General features: G+C 41.0%; 3 protein-coding genes across 3 annotated transcripts; 1 reads left to right on the forward strand and 2 right to left on the reverse strand.

Annotated features, from left to right (window-relative positions):
• Positions 1-633: 633 nt before the first annotated feature.
• Positions 634-4951, reverse strand: pfdn6 (prefoldin subunit 6). Its single transcript, XM_031280108.2, has 4 exons — positions 4691-4951; positions 4407-4477; positions 4196-4320; positions 634-926 (listed from the first exon to the last, which is right to left on the reverse strand). The coding sequence occupies exons 1-4, from the start codon at positions 4752-4754 to the stop codon at positions 806-808; spliced, it is 381 nt and encodes a 126-aa protein (XP_031135968.1). The 5' UTR covers positions 4755-4951; the 3' UTR covers positions 634-805.
• Positions 4952-5095: 144 nt separating this feature from the next.
• On the forward strand, positions 5096-8412 carry mmgt1 (membrane magnesium transporter 1). The gene is made up of 4 exons (XM_031280107.2): positions 5096-5238; positions 5658-5710; positions 5839-5942; positions 7562-8412. Exons 1-4 carry the CDS (start codon positions 5160-5162, stop codon positions 7716-7718), a joined length of 393 nt encoding a protein of 130 aa, XP_031135967.1. The 5' UTR covers positions 5096-5159; the 3' UTR covers positions 7719-8412.
• A 1206-nt stretch (positions 8413-9618) lies between these two features.
• Positions 9619-26014, reverse strand: ints6l (integrator complex subunit 6 like). The gene is made up of 18 exons (XM_031280184.2): positions 25904-26014; positions 25710-25787; positions 22388-22537; positions 20542-20631; positions 20201-20384; positions 19925-20053; positions 18969-19132; positions 17600-17752; positions 16815-16947; positions 16311-16405; positions 16087-16197; positions 15104-15319; positions 14862-14988; positions 13892-14034; positions 13540-13771; positions 13063-13443; positions 12277-12370; positions 9619-10928 (listed from the first exon to the last, which is right to left on the reverse strand). The coding sequence occupies exons 1-18, from the start codon at positions 26012-26014 to the stop codon at positions 10826-10828; spliced, it is 2694 nt and encodes an 897-aa protein (XP_031136044.1). The 3' UTR covers positions 9619-10825.
• Between the last annotated feature and the right edge of the window lie 594 nt (positions 26015-26608).

Raw genomic sequence — 26608 nt, forward strand, 5'->3', positions numbered from 1 at the left:
TAGACTTTATCCTTGCGCTTTTGGACTTATTTGCACTAGCCTACCACCACAACATCCTCTCATAGAGCACCTTACCATGCTTATACATCCCTTAGTAGATTCATGTGGATTTTTTATTTAGCATCTTTTCTTTTATTGTCCATATTATTCATGTGGATGTCATTTTATCATCCTGTTTATGATGTATGTGTATGCTGTCTTTAAGCTACTGGGACCTTGAATTTCCCCTTGGGGATCAATAAAGTATCTATCTATCTATCCATCTATCTATCATATCTATCGTATCTATCCATCCATCAGCTGTTTGCCCTGAGCGGGGCATTCACTTTTAAGAAAGTTTTGGCTCCTAAGACCATAGAGGGCTTTGTATTTGATTATTCATGTTGCCTTAATCCTCCGCTGGTGGTAAACGGCAGGGGAAAGCACATTCATTAATGTGAACAATGCTGCGCTGCTGCTCTGAGCTGTGGGTTGGGTCAGTGACTGGACAACATCTGCTCTGGTGGTCACCAGCCTGCCCCGGTAATTAAAGCTAATGTTCAACAGAAACCAGCACACAGCAAGCCTGTTCTTTGTTATTCAGCAGTTGGAGAGAACCTCTGCTCACACAATTAAAACTAAAAGGAAAAGGTATGACCTTTCATGAAAAACAGGTTTATTAGTAACACGGGAAGAGTCACTGTAATAACAAATGAATGACAAGATACAAGCAGAATTTACTCAGCTTTATGTTGAAGGTTTACATCGTGTGTGTGTGTGTGTGTGTGTGTGTGTGTGTGTGTAAGCATGAAGCTGGATCACTTGGTCAGACTTTGCCGACAGCCAGGCCCTGAGCTCTCTGAAACTCCTGCTGTAAACTGGACAAGACTTCTCGATGCTGTTCAGATTTCTTCTCCATGTCTTTCAGGACCGTTTCGTACCTTTGACTGCAACAGGACAAAAAAAAAATGAGGGGGAAAAAAAGATACATTTGGCCATATTTATACATTGAATGCGTTAACACAAGAAATGTTGCTCACCCTTCTGTATAAAACAATTCTTTTCCACTCCATGGTAGAGTGATTTTGGGTCATGCTATTTGGACTATATCTATCCCACGCTAACATAGGGGACTAGGCAATGGGAATTACAATAACACTTTTATAAAACATAATAAAGTTAAATGGCACCAAAAACTACAGCCTACAGAGTGATCATAAAGTGAATACAACACCACTCTGATGTTGCTCTCTGATTCTCCTCATTGTGTCCTGTCGTGGCATAATATTAGGGCTGGGTATCGGTAAAAAAAATTTCAATACCAATACCGTGACTTTGATACCGGTTCCCAATTTTATAAAACAAAAAGAAATTACAACATTACACACAAGAGCACAATATATTTTTAATTTATGTTTCAGCTCTGACTACGTGAGGCGTCTCTGTGTAACGTAGTTTTTCCTGTGTGTCTCTACGACGTGTGACGTTAGACAGCCAATCACAGACATTATCAGATCTTGGTAGAAGCATGCTGCGTGCTTATTGGCTCACTGACTGATGAGATTTACTCCTTAGGTATTGAAATTGAGTATTGAATGATGAGGCAGTTTTCGATACTCGATACTTTAGAGGCAATTTGGTCGGTCAGTGCCTAAAAAGTATTGAAATTGGTCTCCAGCTCTACATAATATACACAAAAAGATGGACTCATGGTGCTCCTGCAATCACAGGGACAGAGGGAAGACTGTGACAAAGGATGTTGTAGATTATTGTCCATCCACCAAACTCCCTACTGCCCTCTACATGTGAGTGAGCATAACACATGCACCAATATCCACATGGAGCCATTTCTTAGTTAGGTGCCTAGTTGTAGGGCTGCACGATGTCAGGAAAATATCTAATCGCCATTATTTTTGACTGATGTTGCGATTGCGATATGATTTACGATATTGGAGGGAATGATCGTTTTTGTATCATTATTCTCATTTTCATTGAAAATTATTAACATTGAAAGGAATTAAAATGATTATAGTGTGATTTTTGCGAGGATCTGTACCAAACAAAGACTTTTTTTCTTTAGTCTGAAGGATAGGATTTGTAGGCTGGGACGTCTCTGCACCACAATACTTCATTGAGAATGGTTTGACACATATTTTGCCATTAACAAATATTGTGCCCCCCTGAAGAATGTTCTGTAAGAGCCAACATCGGTGACTATTAAGACGGCAAGCATGTGGAGAATGAGGGTGTGATATCATTTTAAAAATGTCATGGCGTTATCTTACAGAAGGAGTTGTTTTATATGGATTGAAATTCAAGAAATTAAGACATACCATTTTATGTTTCCCCTATAATTTTACAAGCCTGGCGGACAGATTCAGTGTTTTAAGTTGAGTGAGAACATGCGGATAAAACAGACTGCCGATGCTGTTTTTCCCTTGGTGTTCTCCATGAAATTAGCTGGAAGTGATGTTTTGTAGTGTTGGATGTGGCGTGGGCACTGCGCCGGACTCCATTTTAAAACAAAGCCTTTTAAATGCTACAATGCTTGTAAGAAAACAACGGGTGTAGAAGGTGAGCAAGCTTTAAAAGTCATATAAGACATATTTAACAGAATGTGGTCAACCTAGGGGAAACACTGGTTTCTGTGTGACATTATTTTAGGGAAGGAATGTCTTTCTTAAAATCATTTATATTGTACAATAAATGCAGTAATATCTAACCATGACAATAATTACGCTGATAACTATGTTGACACTTACTGAAGTCACAGCCAATGAAGTGTAATCATCGAGTTAAGTGCTGCAAGACTTTGCTTTATCACGTGATGGACGACTGGCACAAAGTCGATCAGGTTATTGGTAAAGATATCAACATAAATTCAATGTCCCTTTCAAAGCTGCAGTTGGTAACTTTTATAGGTTTTGGTCATATTTGCTGAAACTGTAACTATATCCTGACAGTAGTAGATGAGACAGATAATCTGTGAAAAAAATAATGTTCTTCTGCCTCCCTCTAGTGCTCCTAACAGCATTTGCAAGTTTCCACCGCGCCAGAAGGAAAACAACCAATCAGAGCCCAGGAGTCTCTAATGCAGTCAATGACACTGATCAAACCTTACAAACTAGGCAGCGCTGATCAAATATGAATCAAGACACAATCTTTCTAATTTTACAGCTATCCAGTAGTCTAAAATGTGTTTCTGAAAACATTTGAGGCGAGAAATAGGCAATGCAGTAACAGGATCTTGATTAATAATTGTTAAGTGCTGCATTGTTTGATCAGAGTTCCCGAGCAGTCATACTGACACTGTGTTAGAGTCTCCTCAGCTCTGATTGGTTGTTTGCATTATGCCAGTAGGAGCACCAGGAGGAGGCTGAGGAATGGGATTTCTTCCACAGATTATCTGTCTCATGTAGCACTGTCAGGACATAGTGACAGTTTGTGCACATATGACAATTTTTTCTTTCTTTTTATAAAAGTCACCAACTGAACCTTTAATGCCCTGTAACAGGGAAAGGGAACATGCACAGGATGGTGACTATACTCCAGTTTAGGCAAAAGAAAGTTGCATTTCTTGGCCACATTTGAAGGAGCCTTTGAAACAGGACATGTCTGGTTGGGCTGTAATGATGTATTCAGTCTAGAAATGTGGACTTCAGAAGACCCAGCCCTGGAACTGGGACACAATGCCTGAGGCAGTATTGAGCAGGGGTGCATCAATCGTAGGATAAGTGCGTAGTGCATGTTGGCATTTTTCACAACACACTTTCCTACTCACCTGTTGACAATAGCTGCCTGCCAAAGTATGACAAAATAATGCCATTTAATGTTCCAGTTGTTATGTGTCAGTTAAGACTAATACAGTACCGTCAAACCACATATTCATAAAGAATTTCACCTTCAAGGATTGATAAATTGCAGCTCAATGCAATTTCTGATTCAATCAGTGACGATCAGCTGTGATGAACCCTAGTTACAATGTATTACAGAGAAAGTCTTTTCTCTTCTCCACTAATATTACCATAGCATGTGGACTTTGTCCACACTCAGAATAAAGTATCTGAGTAATGATCATAACTGAACCCCATCAACTGAAACCACACTGGATTTATGGAATATGGACTTATATACTTACTGCTCTGGTCAAACCTATGCAGGATGTAGGACTATTGGCATGACCACTATATAATGGACTATAACTTTAGTGACTCACATCTCTCCATTGATGTACTCCAGCCTTTTTGTGACTGTGGCTTTGGCCTCATCCAGGTCTTGCTTCACTAATACTGGGCCGATAAGCTTATACACAGTGTTTGTGCTGCCCAGCAGATCAAGCTCCTGGAAAGACAGAGAGAGAGATCAGTTATTTAATATTGCAAACTTCAATATACAACATGGACGGGTGAAAATGAGCTGTTAGATACCTCTTTGACAATGTTGTTCTCTGTCAGCTGCGTCTCCAGCTTCTGTCTGGCTGACATGCTCTTGCTAACATCTAAACAACAGACAGTATTAAATGAGTGGGGGTATTCGTCTACTCTTTATGTGATGGCAGTACTGTTACAACCATAAATAATAGTCTAACCGTACAGGAAATATCGACCAACTTAAATGAACGTAAAGCTAGCTGTCCTAATATGGTCAGTTAGCTCGCCACAACATGGCACGATATGAGAAACCATGCAATGCTACCTCAGCTGGCACCTACCTTTCTGCATCTGTGTATACTTTTCTACTTCCGCTTTCAATTTCTTTTGAATGGCTTCTGCCATATTTGTGTTTGGTCTAAAAAGTACGATAGACTGCGTAAATATATCAAATAGATAATGTTAAGTAGCTAAATATGGTATAAGATGAAAGCTCTGCGTTAGCTAACAGGAAAGGGCAGGGGCCAGAGCGGATGTTAGCCGATCCCTTCAAAGTAAAAGCTCTCACTACTTCAGGGTATCAGACAGAGAATCTTTGGTTTTATTCATGACAAATACATTAGCACAAATAAACATCACAAAACAAAAAAATAAACATTAAAACCACCACAAAGTGTATTTAACATAGTTTAAATATGGTCTCTCGTCGATTTCTTCTGGCTATGATGTTTTTTGACCCTGTCATGATTGGGGCTATTTGCGACACTGTTTTACGACACTGCACACAGTTCGTCATCGCTCTGGATCAAGATGGCCTCGTCGTTCTGGAAAGGTGTTGTCGGCGTCGGACTTTTTGCCTTAGCTCATGCAGCTTTCTCTGCAGCACAGCGTAAGTTTTAGTGCAGGGAGTGAAAACACGGGTCTGTTTATCTTTGTGTAGTTCAGGAGGGCTCCGTTGTCCCCGGTAGGGTGATAAACAGCAGCTTGGGCCTTTCGGTCCATCAGCTAGCTAGCTAGCTAGCTAAGTAGACGCTAGCGCAGCTTAGCCCCGTTCACAACCATTCACAGGGGTTAAAGACTGAAACCGCCATCTGCAGTTAATATTCAAATATCACCGCTAGTGACATACAACGTTAAGTTTGACTAGCATAGTGCTAAATATTAAAAAGGGTCTCTTGCTCATTAATCCACTGCTTAGCGTCCTCTGCCACTGTCATGGTGTTCGTGTGAAGCACTTTGTCTGTAAAAGGTGCTATATCAAATAAACGTATTTATATTATCATTATTCAAATATATTTCTCCCATCAGATCGATCGTACATGCGACTCACAGAGAAGGAAAACGAGACACTACCGGTTGATGTGAGTGGTTTTCATTCCGTCATCTTTAAATCTCCGCCTGCCTTTCACAACCAACCCCAAATATGTCTGTTATTTTTGATCTTTTTTATTTCGATCTTTCTTTTTTAATTATGCTTTATTTTTTGCAGATTGTATTACAGACCTTATTATCGTTTGTGATGACCTGTTATGGTATTGTTCACATTGCTGGAGAGTTCAAAGACATGGACGCCTCCTCAGAGCTCAAAAACAAGTAAGTGGAGTTGCAGCACCTTTCTCCCTTGATGATCGGATTGTTTGTGTCCTCTGCCACATGGGAGGCATTGTTCATGCTGCTCGGCATTTATAGGAACTTAACTTTGGAGCAATTCCCAGAGACGCACGCTGAACCTCCCTGAGTTTCTGTTTTTATTTGTGTCTAATGTATTATGGACAGATGAAACTATACATCCAGTGGTTTTTGTACATCTTTAACCATAATATAAATAGCAGACATAGACAAGAAATAATAATAAACTATGAGTGCATTGAAGAAACATTCCAATATTACAGGAGAACAAGGCATCTACAAAGATGGCATTTTTTTTTTCTTTAAGTAAATGCCAAATGGTTTAAAGGTGCAGTAGGTAAGACTTATAAAAACTAACTTTCTGTCATATTTGCTGAAACTGACCCTATGTTCCAGTAGAACTACATGAAGCAGGTCATTTAAAAATAAATCTGGCACCACCTACAGCCTGGAGAGAGATTTGCAAAAATTCCACCGCTCCCTGTTCAGATGCACCAATCAGGGCCAGGGGGGGTGTCTAACTGCATGTCAATCACTGCTCATGTACACGCATTTATTCTCCCTCGTGGGGGGAGGGGCTTAGGAGACCGTTTTGTGCTTTAGCAGAAAGGGGGGAGGGACTGAGAAGTTGTCGATGTTCAAATTCTTTGGCTAAGTCCTGGATCTTCACAACCTTATCTACAGCACCTTTTTAAATACCAATTCTCAAATGTTATCACCATTTTCTATCTGTCAAAATCATACACATGAACAGTTTTTTTTAAATGGGTCCCTCTCCCATGCCGAATCATGGAGCTCTAAGGAACAACACTGTTGAGCTAAAATAAATGATTTTGGCTCCCTAAAGCAATTTTTATGTGCAGTATGAGATTAATAACGGCATCACTACATGGTGTGATGGTAGTTTAGGCTCGTCTGTCTGCCCGTCACAAGTCTAATTGTATAAATGTTGCTAGGAAAGAAAAAGTTCTTTTTATTCTATGAAATATCAGGAATTACTGATAAATGTCGATCACAATTCCCAGGAGTCCAGGGCGACGTTTTCAAATGACTTGCCTCGTCCAACTAACGGTCCAAAGCTGTTTCAGTATACAATTATACCCAACAAAGGAAAGCAGCATATTCCCACACTTGAGAAGCTGGAACCAGAACATGTCTGACAGTTTTATCGCCTAAGTGTTTTAGCACTGGATAATCTAAAATATTTTGCTAATGTCTAAAACGGTGTGTAATTATTTGTTAGTGCAAGTGCCTGAACTTTGAACTGTTGTATGCCACCGACTCCCTTGCTTTTTCATATCATTTTCCACCAGCAGCATAGGTGGTAAAAGTGCCTCATGCACACTTTGCTGTGGAGGTAATTACAAGATGATTATGGCAGTCTGTTTTTGAGTTGGTGTGTGTCAGGGTTTTGAGTCCAAAAGATTGAATGTCTTCTAACTAGACTTTTTAAATTGCATCCCAGTGGGCAGAGACATGTGATCTGCCGTTTGTTAGAGGAGTACATGTGACAGCGACATTACAGCGCCAGGCAATGGACTATTTGTACATAACTTTATATACGTTTTTTTTTTTCCCCCCAGAACATTTGATACACTGAGGAACCACCCATCCTTTTACCTTTTCAATCACCGGGGTCGGGTGCTATTCCGCTCGCCGGAGGAGGAACCCTCCTCTGTACGCAACCAGCAAGCTCTTCCCAACCCCATACGGCTACGCAAGCTGGAGCATTTGCACTGAGACTGGCCTTTCTTGCCTGTAACGTCATCGTCACATAAGATTTGTTTTTTTTGTTAGACAGAGGAGGCAAAGTGAGAATTCACCTTCCTCTACTTTTAATTTGTATTTGTACATATACTAATATGCTGTCCAAACATGCATCACTGTCCATAAAAGTGGTCACCACCATATTCACACTGACTGTGCCAACCCTTCAATTTTTCAAGCCGATTTGTTTGTATATTTTTGCTTTGGAGTCTTAAGATACAGAGACCTCTGCCCCTCTTGTCCCCTCTCAACTCAATTGGGATATTGCTGTCCTTTGTATATCCTTTGTATGGGGGCATACAAATGCCTATTTTTGTTACGGTTACATTTCAACCACACAGCAGTCTTCAGCAACTGTCTGGGCAACATTGTATGACTTGAAATGAGTTTTGTATGAACTGAGGACCCTTTTCTTTGATTTCCTGGAAGCATAAAGGCTAATCTGTAACATCCTGTATACGTTAAAGAGGTTTGCTTTATGCCACAGGAAATCAACTCAAGGTGAGACGTGAGAGCTGGAAACGATAGACAGCCGTTCCACTGATACTGTGAACACTGAGGCGAAATAGAAAGTTATGGTACATTCATTGGGGTGAAGTTTGTTTTTCCTTCATTTTACATTTTGTTAACAGATGTTTTTAATTTAATAAAAGGCATACTGATTTTACAAGGTGTCAGAATCTTTTTTTTTTTGCTGTATATCTCATTCAGAGGCTGGAATATTGCTTTTGTTAGGCAAAAGGGATCAAATCTTCTGCAAGCTGTAGGGGTTGTTAAAAGATGGAAAATAAGAAGGCATCAGTACTATGCTGTCCTGGCATCCTGCTAAATTGGTGTGGATGAATTGGTGACAAATGCTAATTATATCACAGATAAGTCTGTGGGAGAGGAGGTTCTTAACGTAATGACAATGCAGAGACGTGCCTGTGACCTTGTTGCTGGACTGCTGCATCACAAAATGATCCACCTGATCAGTTGTTCATGTTGGCCTCTAGGTGGTAGTGGAAGCTGAGCTTTTAGTCTGATTTGTAAAGGAAGCTAGCCTAGAAATCTAGACACACCCTAGAGGCAGCAAATGTAATTTGCAGCCATGGTCAACTGATGTGGATCTGGTTTGTCAGGATACAAGGAAGCTGCACCAAATCAAGAAGTTCATCTCTGCAGCACAAAGTGTTTTATGTCTCTCTCCTCACATTTGAGGTGAGGTTAGTTCCAGATTAAAAAAACAAACTGTGTAGACTGTTTGTTTCTGTTGGATGGATTGATCTATCTGATGAAATGCGTGTATATCACAGCTGAAAACGTTGCCTTCATTTAAGGGAATTTTTCTATATATATTTTTAATATGGTGGTAAATGTTGTGGAAACCCCTTTTTTCTTTCTGTTGTTGGAAAGGTCCCCCAAACAGTACCCCTCTAAGGGTCCCGAGATGATTAACAATGTACATTTTGTCGCACAAAATGTACATTCTTTACTTTATTTTTCTATTTCTTTGTCATTTATTATTAATGAGAAATGACAGAATAATTTGGTTCTTCCTCTCAATTGATTCAGATAAAATGGGGACAAAAGCCCCCCTTTGGTTGGACTGGTCACAACCAGTGAGGACAGTTGGACAAGTTGAAAGGAGTGACGAGCCCAAAAGGTTGGAGGGAGGCTACTGCGGTTAATACTGAGCTGTACCAGAGAGCAACTTCATTCCACTTCTGAATCAGACACTTTGTCATGATGCAAAATGCAATTATTTTGGCACCTAGACGTATCTTCTAGGTTAAAAAGAAAATACACACACTGACACACAACAGGAGATACCTTTCTAACTGGTTTATTTTTTGTTTTGTAAAAAAAAAAATTTGTTTCATAAAAACTTTCCATTTTATATATGTATTTGACAGTTTACAAAATTGGCTTTAAACATTTTATTCAAAATATTTCTTATACTCTGAAATAAACAAATTCACAAAAATAATCTATATTCCTTATGAACATTAAAAAGTAGTGTACATCTGTCATAAAAACAAGGAAAACAAAGGAGGAGCGCTGACTTGGGTTTATGTAAAAAGCAGCAGAGGGCAGATTACCAGCTGTTCAAATCGGACTGTCGACAGATGCATTTCAGTTCCTCTGAATAAAGTTGTAATTCTGGGAATCAATGGAGTGTTTGTGGAGGAAGGATTTGCAGACTGAAAAATGCTAATCAGGGTTGGGCGATATGATAAAATATACCATAAATCATGTGTTTTATCAAAAATCTGTTTACTCTATCTTTGTCAATCAAGTTTTCAGAAAATTGACAATACATTATATCACAATATATATTGCTACTGTCACATAAAAGTACATAGACGCTTCAAGATGTTATCCATATCGCCCATCCCTAATGCAAATCGGTATCAGCTGATATGGCGAGACAAATATTGGATAACAGTATCAGTTTGGTAAAAAAAAAAAAAAAAAACATCAGTGCATCCTTTCGGCAGATATAACACTTAGAATATGAGGTGGACATGGGTGGAACAGATTTCTCCTGTTAGCCATACATTTAAATGAATGCACAATATTTTACTCATAGAAAAAATAAAAATGGTTGCAGTCTTACAAACACTTTTCAGACCAGCTGAAGAAAGGTCGCTTTTAAAAGAATAACAATAACAGGAATGTAGCTGTCCATCCCTTGCTCTGAGGATTTGACAGCTTACCGTGTATCTCTCTAACAGAGTGTGTGTGTGTGTGTGTGTGTGTGTGTGTGTGTCTCGATACAGACAAAAGCCGTATGGATGTTTAAGGCATCTGTCAATATAAAGAGGATTATACTTAAAGTCTCTTTGCTCATCCTCAGTAGATCCGTCCTCCAGTTTAACCCCTTAGTCTCCGCCTCTAACAGGATGTGATGTAACAGCACAGGGACAGTGGGAGAATCTGCTATCAGTGCATTTGTCCTTTCCCCCCCCTCCAGTTCCTCAATTTGTCTTTTCGACGCTAGTCAACAAGGACGTCTCTCTTATGGTGGGGAATCCAACGGTCGACAAAACAGGAGCTTCATTCCCTTATATAATAACAAAGTCAATCTGGCTTCATCACTAACTGTCATGATTGTTGGGAAGCTGTGAGGATGTTGCTTGCTTCTCCTCCAACTCAGCCAGGGACGTCTCCAGCTGCTGGATCAGCACCCGCTTCTTGAACCTGCCAGAGGGGCGTAGGAAGTTAGAAAGAAGCAGGAGATAAAGGGAGCAAAATTCATGTACGTAAACCTGCTTTAAGGACACTAAATCTGCAATATAATGGGACTACAGTGACACGTCTTAACACTAGAACTGCTAAGGGATCATTTTTAAATGTAACTCTGTTATTATAAAAACCCTTAGGTGCCTACAGTCAAGTGATACACATCACTGTAGCATACTGGAAAAACACAAACTATTGAGTTTTAAGAATTACATTTTTTTTAAGTATGCCTGTTTTGTATATAAGACTATACATCATTGTGCCCCTCCCCCACTGAGTGACTTCTTTCAAAGAACTGAGAGTGGTGGTAGGGACAAGGGCCTCCACCAAAGGGGACTGTGTAATACCTGTTAGGCGCACCACATTTGGACAAACTGTTTTGTCAGTAAAGGGAAATAAATATTGGAATAGCCTGCCCCCCCACCATAAGGGACCGTCCCACATACATCCATTTTAAAACTCATTTTAAAGTCTGGCGTTTAGAAAACCAAAGCTGCACTCACTTTTAACTGCCTCACACATTTCACTATGTGTGACAGTCACATGTTCTGTTGGATTTGGTCTTGACTGTTGTTGTTAGTGTTTGTCTTGCCTCTCAAACTATGAGGCTGTTGCATGCTTGTTACTGTTTTTATGTTTTTCTTTTTATGTATCTGCCTAGGGACAATAGATGGAAATTAGCTATGGTGCTAACTCTAGCATATTTACATTGTGTACTTGTACTGATGTCCATTAATATGCACTGTCCCTATCTAAATAAACAATTAAATAAAAATAAATAAACATCCTTCTAGCTAGACCTAACTCATGCAAGTTAACAGTTTCTGGCTAACGTTAGCTAACTGCACTATCTAAACTAATTATAAATATTTATCTTCTTTGATGTCGGCTCAACCATTACAGGACGGAAAGGTCTACAACCAGAAGCATGCACTGGGAGAGCGCAGTCATAAAACATCTTTATGTGTAGTCTGTGTGTGTGTGAATGAGAGTATTTTGAGTTTCTTGATGAATTTTAAAACATATTTGACTTGTTCGATCTGTGGCTAAAGCCCTTAACCTGACTTTTAAATAGTTACCACATCCAGTCTTACCTATTATTTAAAAAAAATAGATAAAAATGAACTTAATTGCTTCAAGAAAGGCAATTTTTACGAGTGCTGACGCTGTTGCGGCAGGGGGGTAAAAATGACGTGCTTGTTGTTGAACAGGCATGTTCTGCGTCAGAGACATGGGTTACTGTGATGTTTTAACTACTTCACTTAACCCTTTACTGCCAAGTCTAAAATGAGTCATTGTTTCTTACCTGATTGCTTCTTTGATAGCATGTTGGATGAAGTACCTTTGAACATCAACTGGTCCTTTCACCTGCTGCAGTAGACAGAGTATTGCCTCATAGTCTGAGAAAAACAAAATACAGACAGAGACAGTAATCAAGTATATCCACGACGGTCCACTTTCGGTCCCTCTTTTCGGCCGGATGTTCGCTACCTTCAACTTTCTTTGTGTTGGTGTTCTAACCTCTGGTGGATTTGTGAGGACTATGGTTAACTGCTCCTCAGATCTCTGCAGGGTAAATCCAGACAGCTAGCTAGACTATCTGTCCAATCGGAGTTTTCTGTTATCGACTAAATCAACTTCTGAACGTACACGTTCCACCAAAACAAGTTCCTTCCCGAGGCTATTTTGCAGAGGCACTGTGGCTCCGTCCAGCGCTTAGCGCCACCCAAGACAGTTGTGATTGGTTTGAAGAAATGCCAATAAACCTGAGCACGTTTTTCTCCCATCCCGGAATGCTGTGTGGACTAGCCAGACCCTCCTCCGCAGCGCTGTGGAGGAAGGTCTGGCAATGCGAGACTAGTAATGAAGGTTTATCAGTGTTTTAAGCCCCCAACGTCTCCTTCCAGGCAGCGCTGCCTGGAAGCCACTAGGATTAGGCATCTGTTATGGTTATGGTTAGTGTTAAGGTTAGGTGCCTTGAAGTCAATAGTCGCAGCGCTGCCTGGAAGGACACGTTGGGGGATGACACCTACTTTATCACCTTAGAACAGCAATGAATGTAATGTGATATGCTGCACTGGCTCATACTCACTTCTCCCAGGTTTGCGGACCTCCTTGATGACCTGACTCTTCAGCTCTGCCTGGCTGCCATCCAGAGGGGCTATGACTATAGTCTCCAACACGGCCGGCTCAGCCTCCGTGTCGTCTAGCTGGCTCTGTGGACTCAGTCGGTCACAGTTGTGTTTCTCCTCCAGCGGCTGCTCATCTAGACTATCTTCCACTAGTCTCTCCTCCGTCATGTCCATGTCCTCTCCCTGATCTGCTGCTTCCGGCCCGGCCTTCTCCTCCAGGCTCAGTGGAGATGGGCTCTCTGCTACAGGGTCCGTCTCAGCGGGCCAGACCTCCCCCGACTCAGGCTCAAAAACCCCGTCACCGTTACTCTCAGCGACCACCGCGTTGTTGTCGTCCACTCCTGTGGGGACAACAAAATAACACATTTAATGCCATTTGTGCCTCACAGATGCACATACAGAATAACTCTCATGTTGTAGGTACATCTTAACCTTACCTTTGTGCTGTGGGATGGGTTTGAGGAGGTTCTGCTGGCCTTGAACTGCAATCGGACTCTTTCCCGCCACCACGTGGTTGGTGCTCGCTGGTGGAGTCTGTGGCCGCCGCAGTAACGGGGACATGCTCCGCCTTCTCTTCATAGTAGTATTCGAGTTGGAATCGCTGGAATTTCCTCGTTTCTTACTTTGAGGGCCCGCAACAAACTCATCTGCCTCATCGATCATCATCCCCTAAGATACAAATACAGGCAAAACACAACATTAAAGAATAAAGGGACTAAATATGAAATGACTATATCTCTTAAAAGCCACATTGTGCATAGTAGGTAAGTGTTTTGTGTTTATTTTTACCTTCTTATCCTGCTTGAAAGGATTCCCAAATGTGTGCAGGCGTTTAGGTTGGTCAGGGTCAATCTCTCTCAAAGGAGATGGCATCATTTTCAGGTACTCCTGATAGTTTCCCATCTGAGCCACTGGGATACTGTGCAGATAGTCTGTCAACCATAGGAAATCTTATTAGTTTAACAAAGTACTGCTCCTATGAATTCCTATAGCTTTTTCATATTGGTATTTGAAAAATGGGGGGGGGGGTATGTATGGCGATTTAGGTTATTGTATCATTCATGTTCATTAAATGGCTCTGTGCATGTCTCAGTGCAGCTTTTGGACAAATCATTGAAAATGAATTTTTGTGTATGTTTTAACCCTCCTGTTGTCCTCGGGTCAAATTTGACCCTTTTTTGAAAAAGTTTCTATATCAGAAATTCTTTCAACCAAATTGTTAAAAAAAATATATAATGTGGAAGGTTCCATACAACGCTCTTCACAAGAAAAAAATTATTAGCTACTTTCATTGAATTTGGGTGTCTTATTCAATTTTATAGCATTTGAATTTTCTTTTGATAAAATAACGTTGAAAAAAGTGACAAAAATGTCAGAAAAATGCGAAGAATGCGCAGAAAAGTACAAAAACATCGGAAAAAGTGACTTAAAAAAATTGGAAAAAAACGTTGGGAAAATGTGACTAAATAATGTCGAAAAAAGTGACAAAACCATCAGGACCAAAACGTTAGATTTTGACCCAGAAAAACAAAAAGTTGCTGGTCGACGGGAAGACAACACACGGGTTAAAGGTATTCTTTGGGTTTGTTGGCCTTTATGTGGTAGCAAAGCTGAAGATTGACAACAAAAAAGGGACGACATGCAGCAAAGGGCCGCAGGTCGAACCCCTGGCCGGGTCATACATACATACATGTATATATTTATATTATACAACAGTGCATTTTCTTTAGAGATTTCCCTCAAAAGTGGGATTTTATACCTTCATCTTGCCCTCGGATCAGTTTTTGTGACGTCCGCAGCAAATTGGAGCGCATCCGGGTGAGTTGATCCAGAAGGTTCCGTCGTGGGATGTCGTAGGCGTTTCGATAAGCTTGAGGTTTTAGATCCTGTGAACACATCAGCATATCCAGTCACAGAAAACCAACCAAACATTGCATTTTTTTTCCCCCCCTGGAACTTTCCCACCCACACAAAGTATGTCATGCCTTTTCAGGAAGATACCTTATTGAGCAGGGCGATCTGGAAGCCAGCGAACTCTTTGAAGTTGATGTCCCCCAGGCGAAGGGGCCCCTCCCCGGTGATCCCCTGCAGCAACTGCTTAAAGTCCCGCCGGTGGGCCAGAGAGAGCGTGTTGGAGTGGTTCTTCACCTTTATGCCAGTTTCTTGAGGAGCCCTCTTCCCCACAGACACGATGAGACGTTCGGATTCCATCTTTGCCTTTATACCAACAAAACAGGAATACTGTTTAGAGCACAGACACACCAAAGCATTTTGGGATACATGTTTATATTCTGATTCTTTTGTAGTCCTATACGTGAATAATTTCATGCTGAAACAGTCATGTAAAAAAAATAAAAAAATAAGAGTGACGCTTTCTTTCTTTAGTCTATATCAACGACGTTTCATTTTCCGGGATTGGTCTGTTGCCGCCGGAAATTCCGCCGGATGTCCCTAATTGTCAGCCGGATGTCCGTTACCTTACTCTTTCTTTGTGTTGGCGTTCTAACCTCCGGTGGATTTCTGAGGACTATGGTCAACTGCTCCTCAGATCTCTGCAGGGTAAATCCAGACAGCTAGCTAGACTATCTGTCCAATCTGAGTTTTCTGTTGCACGACTAAAACTACTTTTGAACGTCCACGTTCCACCAGAACAAGTTCCTTCCCGAGGCTATTTTGCAGAGGCACCGTCATTGTGTCTGGGGCTTAGCGCCACCCAAGACGATGGTAATTGGTTTAAAGAAATGCCTATAAACCAGAGCAGGTTTTTCTACTATCCCGGAATGCTGTGTGGACTAGCCAGACCCTCCTCCGCAGCGCTGTGGAGGAAGGTCTGGCAAAGCGAGGCTAGTCACTCTTTAACAATGCTGCATTATGTTTATATCAATGTAAATAGTATAAACATTTTACAACTCCTCTACCACATACTAGAACAAAGAAGAGTGAAATGTCCTCGTGTTTGGGTGACAAATTGTCAAAGTCTTTACCTGCTGGCTGAGCTTCTTCAGGTAAGAGATAACACTGTAACTCAGGCCACAGTCGATGGTGTCTGCAATTAGATTCGGTGCACCCATCATCCTCAACGCCTTCTTTAAGGGCTGTCAGAAGATAGCAAGAGGAAGTTGTGAATGTTACTTACATGCAGAAACAATATAAATCCATGTGCTGAATGTTTACTAAAGGCAGCATAAGTGACCCAGCATTAGTTTACCAAAAGGAAGTATGGAGGCATTGTCTTCAGGTACATCTCAAAAGCCTGTCGCCACTTGAGGTTTGGTTTGAGTTTGTGCACTTTGAACAAATCATCTGGAAGGAGACAAAGATAGGCGGAGAATAAAGTTTTAGCATTCTGGAGCAGTGACATCCAGCTGCACTTCCTCCTGCTGCTGCAGGGCCGTACACACATTAATATTCAGGGGGTGAATCTAAAACGAGCATCAAAACAGACACTACTATTTACCCCTCTAAATAGCTCATTATTTCAAAATATCTCTTTTTTTGCATAGCATTGTTAAAGACAAACTGTTTATAAAGTTGCTCCATGATGAGCCTGTTACTTTCATTATGTTTATAGCTATAGATGATTTGGGGAAGATTGCAGATGATGAAGTGACCCAGAAAAGGAAAGCTTATTAAAGTTAATATCAGCTCAGACCCACTGACCCAGAAGTTTGGAGGCCACTTTAAAGGAACTGTTTACTGCCACGTGTCTTACCGAGGAGAGGGAGAAGCACTGGGTAGTTGTAAGGCATGACAAACAGGTTGACACAGGTGAGAGTGGTGCTGGCTTTAAGATAACCAAAGGGCTGGCCCAGGTCAATTTGTTTCCCGCTGCTGTTAACAAACACCTGAGGACAAAACAAGGAATATTATGAAGTCAGATCTCATTTTGGTTATTTTTTTTTTTTTTATTACTTTATTATAGTACTTTTCTTAGTGTCAAGTGCAAAAAGCATTACATTCTTTATCGTACTACACTTTTTTCCCCCCATATTATCATTCAATAGAAACACCAAGGGGGAACAGCTGGGAAGAAAAAAATGATTCTAATAAAGAAAAAATAGAAATAATAAAAAACACAGAAAGACAGAAAATAAGACAGCAACAAAATGCACATAAAAAAAGAGGGGGCAGCTCCACTGTGTGTGTGTGTGTGTGTGTGTGTGTGTGTGTGTCCATCTACAGTATACACTTATTAGAATGTTTAAATATTCTTCTAACTACATGCTCTGGATACAATTTATTCCATTTTTCTATTTGATTTCTGACTGTTAGAGTGAGTTTTTTCCATTTCCAGTGTTGGTTCTATCGTCTTGTATCATGCATCATTTTGGTTATTGAGTTTAAAAATTTAACTGAAAAGCAAAATGTGAAATGATATTTTGAATAAAGCTAACAATGTCATTATTTCTGCTTTTTCAGAAAAGTCCCAGGGGCATCACCACAGACAGTGGAAAAAAGCCAACAGAGCTAATGGGTGTGTGAAAAGATCTACTATACCTGCCAGCACATGTGTGGAGACTTTCTTTCCAAAATGAACTGGGTGAGTGGAGACGGCTCCAGTTCATACTTGTCAAAGGGAAGCTTGTCGATCACCATGGGCTCACAGTCCACACAAGAGAAACGCACCACGGGATGTGCAGTGCGAGGTGGCTGGGAGCAAGAGATGGAGATAGTTGAAGAAGTTGTTTGGACATATATATCTGTGGTATGGATCCATGTGGTGTCTTTGCGAATGCAACAAATAATGGAGATCACATGATGAGTTTGCAGAGTTGGACACTTCATTATATTGGCAGTGAGTCAAAGTTAATGACTAATATTAGAGAAAAGGAGGACTGCCGATGAAAGAGAGAAAGACAGAACATATGAGAGACAAGGAAAGTAAAAGAGAAAGTTTGTGTAAAACTTATAAATCCAGTTCAGAATAACACTAAGGGTCCTATCTTGCACCCGGCGCAGCACAGCGCAAAGCCCGACGCAAGTGTCTTTGCTAGTTTAAGACCGACTCAGTTGTCAGTTTCCCGTCCAGCGCCCGCGTCGTTTAAACAGCAAATGCACCTGCACCCATCTGTGGCCCATGGGTGTGCTGGTCTTACAGGGAGGTGTGTTCAGGTGCATTCTGGGCGTGCTGGTCTTACAGGGAGGTGTGTTCAGGTGCATTCTGGGCTTGCTGGTCTTACAGGGAGGTGTGTTCAGGTGCATTCTGGGCGTGCTGGTCTTACAGGGAGGTGTGTTCAGGTGCATTCTGGGCTTGCTGGTCTTACAGGCAGGTGTGTTCAGGTGCATTCTGGGCTTGCTGGTTTTACAGGGAGGTGTGTTCAGGTGCATTCTGGGCGTATTGCTATCTTGAGGCAGCGGGAAGTGATCACGCCATTGACCAACAAAAACCTGGTCTAAAGTCAATAACGCAGCATTTCATTGTTATTTTAACAGAGCATTAGTAAAATACTCCTAGGCTTATGCACAGCGCGCGCACACTATGCTTGTTACACACAGATGGGAAGCGCAGCAGCACACAAACTACTGATTACAAATAAAAATATTACGGTGCAAATCCTCCATCATAACAGCAATGTGCCATGGTCCAAACGTGCCTGGCTTTTAAAGGGAATGGGAGATGGCACTCTGATTGGTTTATTGCATGTTACGCCCAAAACACACCTATGAATTAATGAAGACACTAAGTACAACCCTTTTGAACCATGCGCCCAGTGCATGGACCCATTTTTCCACCGTCAAACTAGCAAAAATGGATTTGGACACGCTCTAAATGCACCTGTGCCATGCACTTCATGCCGTGCGCTTAGATCGTTAAAATAGGGCCCTAATGGTGCTGCTGAGATATTTTAGGCCTCTCTCTGCTCACCAGGGAAGGAGAATTCTGGTCCGGCCAGAAGGACTCTGGTATGGGCCAATGCCCAACTGGAACTCCTGTCTTTGGGTTTGGTCGCACGTAGATGAGTTTGTGGCAACTGTGCCACGGCTGAGGGCTGAAGGATGACACAGGACGACTCGACTCCACTGAGTTGTCTGTCAAACAAAACAAGGATATGATATAAGAGAACACATTTGTCAACCAAATGAACAATTCATTTAAATGTAACAATCAATTTTGGAGCAACAACTGTCAAACGAGCCCTGAGTCGGGGATATAAATAAGCTTTCATCATTTTCTTGGCTGAATCAGTTCTCCTTTAGTTCTCCTTTAGTGTAAAACAGTTCTGCTTTCATCTGGATTACTGCCCACAGTATCTTTGCTCTAACTAACTGTATGAAATGGAATGAGATCATGTGCTCCGATACTGTTTTATGCACCCGATTGGGCTTGTGAGTAGTGAAACATTTTGTGTTTATCAATATGTAATGACTGTGTTTTTTTCTTTTATTATGTCCATCAAGAAGTAATACATATACCAGCATACTGTGTATTTTCATACAATCAGAGTACAACTCCTACTAGTAACAGTATTCCTCTATTCCACAGGATCTTAAACCACACTCATGCATACTCATAATTTTACATACACACCTCCCCAACCATACACTCTCCATGCTTCCACTCCTCCACATATACCATTCATTCCCACTCATCCACATATATCTTTCACATTTTTGACACACAAACCCAAACACACACCAACACACAGTTTGACACACAAACCCAACCACCCACACCCACACACCCACACACCCACACACACACACACACACACACAAACTTCTGTTCTTAAAGCTTTGTAAGTTTGTCCAGAACAACAAATTGCACAATGATTTGCACAAAGGTAAAGTTGTTGCCTTGTGTCTATTCAGTGTGCCACTCACCTTCCCCAACAAGAGGCGGATCTAACCCGGTCTTCTCAAAATTAATGACAACACCGCTTTGAACCTTTTGGACCAGAGACTCTAGACACTGGTTCAACATCCTCTGTGTCCGCACACAGTACGATCGCCCTGAGAGAGAAAAACAGGAGGCGCAATTATCTTTATATGTAATTGAATGAATTATGCGTACAGACGGACACACAACAATTCTGAAAATAAAAGGTGGGGTGAATACAGGACAAACGTTTGGGTTGCAAAAGTAAGGAAATGCCAAACCTCCCGTGACTTCACACATCTGGGTGATGGCAGACTCATCTGTGGGGACGCTACCAAGCTGCTCGGTGTCTGGTGTGGCAGCTCCCGGCAGCCTCAGCACCAACGCGAACAGACGCTGGTCCCAGCGAAAGGGCTCCTTGGTCAGCTCACTGCCCGCCAGTGGAGAGTTCAGAGGCAGGTGCAGCTACACAACAGACCGGGTAAAGAAAGAAAAAAGGACGATGGGAGAGGAGCTTATATGTAAAAACTGAACTTACCATTGATGTCATTACACAGTCTAAACAGATCACATTGCTACAAACAGTACATAGTAGCACTACTGCATGTGCTTGTGCTCTCACCTCATCTGGCACCCCAGAGCTGTGTGTAAGTTTGTTCCCATCAGTGATAGTGATGATCACAGATGGCTCGAGGAAGAAGGGGTTACGGCCCTGAGACGGAAACAGTAACATTCAGCAGTTAAATCCAAGTTCAAGCAAACGGTGACCCCATTCTCACCAGTCTGCTTTCTTTACACTGTTCTGTGCTCTGTGTCCCATCTCCTAAAAATGAAAGTGAAAGTGGTCGTTTAGGCTGCTGCGGGGGGGTAGACGCAAAAAAAACGCAGCAGCCTGCAACGAAAAGTTGAGACGGTCAACTTTTTGAGAAACGTAACACCACGTCACGCTGCCGGGGCTGATTGTGTAACCTACGAACACACTTGTTCAGACGGTTTTGAGACGGTGTGAGAATCCCGTACAGTAAACAGGAAACATCACTGCCTCTATCGCTGCCACAGGAAAGTTTTAAAACACTATGAGGGTTAAAAAAAAGAAAGAAATACAAGCACTGAACTGCCCAGGAGTTTGTGTAACAGCTGAATGTTTGCCAAACAACAAAGCACAGTCCCTCCCTCTCTTCTCTTTCTCTTATTCTCTGAAATAAAGCTGCATTCAAGTGCAGTCGGGAACTACAATCTGACAGAAACAGTAATTGTGAAATATAAAATCTTTTGTGCTACATTGGGGGGTTAAAGAACACAACCGGACGTCACACAAATGGGCCGTTTCAGTGACACTCACACACCGCCGCACAACCCTGCGGAAAATCGCCGGATGTGAACACGCAACCTTACAGTAATGGCAAAATACCGGTCTACTATTTAAACAGAGGTCCACTTAAACACAGTATTTAATATGGCATTAGCTTCACACCTCTGATAAACTCCTGAATACTAATACTAACTGGGTGTTGCAGCTTGTAATCTTTGCCTTGTATCAGAATGCATCTGTAAGCTGCAGAGTGTCCTTGTGTTACACATTAAGGACAGAGGCCTCCACCAATGTGCTGTAGCGGTCAGTCTTGTCTAACTCAAACACACACAGAATGCTTAAGTAAATGTACACACACACACACACACGATGCACAGAACTCGTGTCACTACTTGAGCGTAGTAATTCAAGCGGGGGTTTGCAGAAACGATGTGTGGGCAGAGCTGACGACAATGCTAACTGAGGAAGATAGAGTGGATTAAGCTGCAATCAAAAGTCAATATTCTTCTCTTTGTCTCACGGTAAACAAATAAAGAAATGGCAGCTGAAAGCTTTGCTACAATCATCATCAAACCCGGCATTTGTCCAGGGAAAGTCCACATATTCTGTATGTGTTGGCTGTATCAGAAATGCCTGGTTTTACACTCCATTACCAGCTGCTATGTCAGAACTAGTTTTGTTTTGTGGAATCTATTTCATCTACAATCCCCAGTTTGAAAAAGGCAAAAACCAAAAAAGCCACATACATATTTTTCACATCGCTGTAATCTAATTATTAATAGTTTTTACTAACACAACCAATCCACCACTAAATATGGCACATCACTGTCTTGTCAATCTGCGTGTATAAGGTGTTAAATGTGTTGGGCAGCAACAACAAAAAATGTCATTATTGATGAATCTGCAGACTATTTTCACAAATAGTCCAATAAATGCTTGGTCCACAAAATGTCAGGAAATAATGAAAAATGTGAAAAAAAACTATTTTTGATGATCACCTGATCAATTAATTGATTTCAGCTCTATTTAAAATGACTGTTAAGCCTTTTTTTTTTACTACTGTGGATATTATGCAGACTAATTCTACTTTTCTCTTATAGCAACAGATGAGACTGCTGCCAAAGAAATACATAATAAGATATTGGCGTCCGAATACCTGTCCGTAGTTGTCGATGCCTGAGACCAGGCGGTTGAGGTTAAGCAGGTCGAAGGCTGTGCGGAGAGCGTGACCTAACGTAGTCAGCCCAGACGCCTGCAGGTTCTTCAGCTCGCACATGAAGGTGGCATGGTTCTCCTTCCAGCCTGCCTGAAATACAAACATGGACAGTGCTGAATGGAACGGCCCAGCAAACAGCTATACCACTGAGTGGCAGAGGAGGCCTGAGGTTACAGTGCAAAGTGAACAGCCACAAACCAAAATAGATCCACACCCACAGATACCCATACTGTGTAATTACAAAGAAAAACCAAACGCGTTTTGTTCACTGACAACCACAAACTGATCATCTCAAGGATGTGACTGCCACCTTTGGTAAAAGGAGTTCTTAGCAACCCGCTGATTATGTGCAACATGACATAACAGTAACCATAAAATGAGATCAGCTTGTGTCAAGCTCCGGGAATTAAAGAGAATATTGTTGAAAATCAGGCCCACATTTGAGCTGGATGGTGCTGTTTAAGAAAGAAGTCTAATTTCATACATGACAAGCATCCAAAAATACTCTTCCCAATGCTGCCTGTCCTCTGTGACGGAGATATACTTTCACAGGAGAGGATGTGAGTGTGTAACTGCTCTCCAGTGGGGTCAAGCCTTTACTACTGCAACAACCTGCAATCTTATCACTTCCTTTATTAGTAGAGGAAAGAAATGATGAAGAGTAAGAAGAAAAAAAAATTGCACTGTGTCTACATATGCTCTTAATCTGGATTATCAAGGGATATCATTCCAAAACCATGATTCGGGTGGAATTCCTAGAAAAGCTCAGTGTTACATGACGTAAGATAAATATGATACAAAAGCAACATCACTGAGCAACTGAGGAAAAACCCAAGGTGGAAACACATTCACATGGGTAGTATTTAAAAAAAAAAAAAGTATTAATCCAGACATAATAAGGTTTAGCTTGCACTCAATAATTCAGAATAAAGAATATTTCTATTTTCCTCTCACCTAATCTCCTCTCTCTCACTCTACCTCAACAATGTATTGCCTCTGTAACAGTGCAATCAAGAGCAGCCCCATTCAGTATAACCTTGTCCTTTCATCATAATCCTTGGTGCACAAAGCTGACAGAACCAACAAAGGAGAAGGCAATGAAGACAAAAAGAGGAAGAGCAGACGGAAGAGGAGTTGAAGACAGACTTCACAGCGAGGGCATAGCACTTTCTTGGATTATTTGGCTTAAATGTTATACGCAAGACTAATTCAGTGGGATGGGTGAAGCAATGATCTGGATTTGGCTAAACTGCAAGGTCAATGACTGAGTGAAGTAGGGATACATCACATGAATGACAGCATCCACTCATAACGTTTTGTCATGACACCAGTGCTACACATAGCAAAGGCCTTCAGTAGAAGAATAAAAAGTATGCATTAAGTGTTAAGGGCACTGAGCTCAAAATAGTCCTCTTGGAGATCAATGAGCCACATATAGCCTGACAGTTATTTTGCATCTTGCACCGCTTTAAATAAATAATCATAAAAGCAAGACTGTGCATTAGTTAATTGAAAAACAAACTCTGCCTGAGTTGAAAGTACACTAAATATATACTGCAATAAGAGTACTATGACAAATGTCGTTCATTTAAAATTCAATTTGAAACAAAAGGAAGTAGCTAGTCTTAAAAATAGATTTTCTTATCTATCAAAAGCTAGGGTTATATTAATATCTATATGTGAAAAAAAAAAACATTTAATTTGATATTTTACCTAATATGAGTTAATACAAAATTTAGTAAAAATGCAAGAAGCCCTAGAATGTTAATAACAGACTAGTCAAATGTATAAAATACATAAATTATAGTGAGCTAAATATTGAATTGATTGTACAAGACAAAAAAGTTCTGTATACCTCTATTAATCGACTGATAAAATAAAAAGAATTGATCTTACACCCTGAAGCTCGATTTTTCAACTCACTTCTATATTCTCACCCCTAGCACATGTTTAATTATTAATTTCCCATTTTTTACTTTCTTGCTTGTATGATAATTAGAAGTGCATTCCTACTGCCTTGGCAAATAAATGATGAGTGTAAAATATTATACTATATTATTTGTATTTTTTTATCATGAGATAGACTTATGTTGTGGCTTCTGGTCTGGTGCTCTTTTAAAAAAAAGAGCTGCAGCTGTTGAAAAATGGTGCAACAAAGTACACCGACGTTTTCAAGACTATTATAAAAACAAGAGCTATGGAATGAACCAGCCATTATAAGTAGCTTTTAACTTGCATGGTACTCAATGACATGCCTCTGTATCCACTTCTAAACCTCAAACCAGCTACTGCAATTAAAGAGGAATTAATAAATTACTTTCCGGCTCTGGCATTTTGTAATTTTAGTCATGAGGCATGCAAACAAAACAAAAAAAAAAACTTTACAAGGAAAGCAAACATTTCTCTATCCCATGTCTTCAGGTATGAATGATATGGGATAGAGTAAAGACTGTGCAATGCATAATGTGTTGAGAGCAATAGACTGGTGTCCATGGACAGAGTTCGAAAACCTGAGAGATTCTTAATACAGACCAGCCACTAAAGCAGAGCATGGACTTCAGGGGTTTATGTGGGTACTAAGAATTGTACTTTATTGGGCATGAAAAGCTCAGAAAGTGATATGTGCCAGGTCATAACAATTTAATTGGTTACTGGTGAGGATAGGTTTGCTGACATGAAACCCCTGACATGATTGTGATTCACATGTTGTGTGTTTGGATTGTTTTTGTCCTATGTGTGTGTGCGTATGAAAAATAGAGAGTGTTTGTATGCTTAGCCATTACGCTCATATAGATTCGGTGTGACACAATAATTATCATATGAATAATGATCTTTTTTTTTTTCTAGCGAACTCACATTAAAAAAAACTCATGATGAAGAGGGCTTATCAACTTTCAGACCAGACTGGCCAATGGTAATGCGTGGATGATGCAAAGGGAGGAGCGGAGGATGATTGGCGGGCTCTTTGACCAATCTATACATTGTACTTTCAAAAAAAGAGCGACGTCACGGGCGATAATAAATCTCTCCGCCTCCATCTCAACGCCCGAGACTTTTCTCAACACAAAAGCAAAATGTCCGCTGGATGGTCGGAGGCAGTGCAGCTCCGGGTCTGCGGTTATTTGGAGCAAAAAAAAGGGCCGTTTTTCGCCACCGGGAAGCCGCCCAACACTGACTACAAACCAGAAGGACAATAAAGTCTCACTGACAGAAAAATACGTTCGACTGGTCAAATATAAAAATTGTATCAGTTGCTAATTACCTTCACTCCGTATGGTGGATCATCGAATGTAACTAGCATGTACCTGTCGCCTCTACTAGCCGGGTCTCGGGCACGCAGCTGTCAAAAAAAGAAAACCAAAACAACAATTAATTTCGACCGATCTTGTCCAAGGAACCCTAAGCACACCAAAGGTGCACACTTGCTGAAAAAGTCGGGGTAAAATCATTCTTTACCTTCATAAAGACCTCAACCGCGCCTTTAGCAACGTCCAGATACGTCGTACCCAAATAAGTGCGCTGATTCATAGAGGCGGACGTGTCTAACAGGAAAAGTAAAATAGGCATTTTAAATGTAAAGCCGCGGTTGTATGCTTTTCTAAAATTACTGTTATCCACATGTGACCTATCGTGCGGCCAAACAGTTCACACATGTGTGTGTATATATTTGTTATAATAAGCCCCCCCTCCAGAAGAGGGCCGTTGCCTCTGCTCTCTCTCTATCTGCCTTTCTAGAGCTCTGTCTCGGCTCGCGCTGTTCAACTTCTGCTCCTAACCGAATGGAACGCCCCGCTCCCTCCACTGCGGCGCCATTGGCTGAGCCCCATTCCATTGACCACGCCCCCTATAATATATAAATATTTAACGAGGTCGAGATGGCGTGTCTGCATACACTACCCGCCTACCGTTTTAATTGTGTATATATATATATATATATATATATATATATATGCTAAACGAGTGGGTATTCAAAAGTATTATCTTTGGCTCTGGTGTGTATATGTAATCCTTACTATAAAGTAGCCTATCTGTCTGGCTTGAAACAGGACAACTGATCACGTTGTAGCTGTAATAGATCATAGATCATATTTATAGACTTGAAATTTCTTGAAATGTCTTGCCAATTCCCTCGGATCCCGCCCCCAGCAACCCCTCCTCCTC

This window comes from Sander lucioperca, chromosome 1, assembly GCF_008315115.2.
Source record: "Sander lucioperca isolate FBNREF2018 chromosome 1, SLUC_FBN_1.2, whole genome shotgun sequence".
Lineage (NCBI taxonomy): Eukaryota > Metazoa > Chordata > Actinopteri > Perciformes > Percidae > Sander > Sander lucioperca.

Excerpts from the sequence above, each read along its gene's own strand:
- pfdn6 (XM_031280108.2), bottom strand. The coding sequence starts at position 4,754 with ATGGCAGAAGCCATTCAAAAGAAATTGAAAGCGGAAGTAGAAAAGTAT. Across the intron at positions 4,321-4,406 it reads AGAACAACATTGTCAAAGAG|GAGCTTGATCTGCTGGGCAG; the intron begins GTATCTAACAGC and ends CTGTCTTTCCAG. Across the intron at positions 927-4,195 it reads GAGTACATCAATGGAGAGAT|TCAAAGGTACGAAACGGTCC; the intron begins GTGAGTCACTAA and ends GTCCTGTTGCAG.
- mmgt1 (XM_031280107.2), top strand. The coding sequence starts at position 5,160 with ATGGCCTCGTCGTTCTGGAAAGGTGTTGTCGGCGTCGGACTTTTTGCC. Across the intron at positions 5,239-5,657 it reads AGCTTTCTCTGCAGCACAGC|ATCGATCGTACATGCGACTC; the intron begins GTAAGTTTTAGT and ends TTCTCCCATCAG. Across the intron at positions 5,711-5,838 it reads ACGAGACACTACCGGTTGAT|ATTGTATTACAGACCTTATT; the intron begins GTGAGTGGTTTT and ends TATTTTTTGCAG.
- ints6l (XM_031280184.2), bottom strand. The coding sequence starts at position 26,014 with ATGCCTATTTTACTTTTCCTGTTAGACACGTCCGCCTCTATGAATCAG. Across the intron at positions 25,788-25,903 it reads CGGTTGAGGTCTTTATGAAG|CTGCGTGCCCGAGACCCGGC; the intron begins GTAAAGAATGAT and ends TTTTTTTGACAG. Across the intron at positions 14,035-14,861 it reads GATCCGAGGGCAAGATGAAG|ACTATCTGCACAGTATCCCA; the intron begins GTATAAAATCCC and ends TATGGTTGACAG.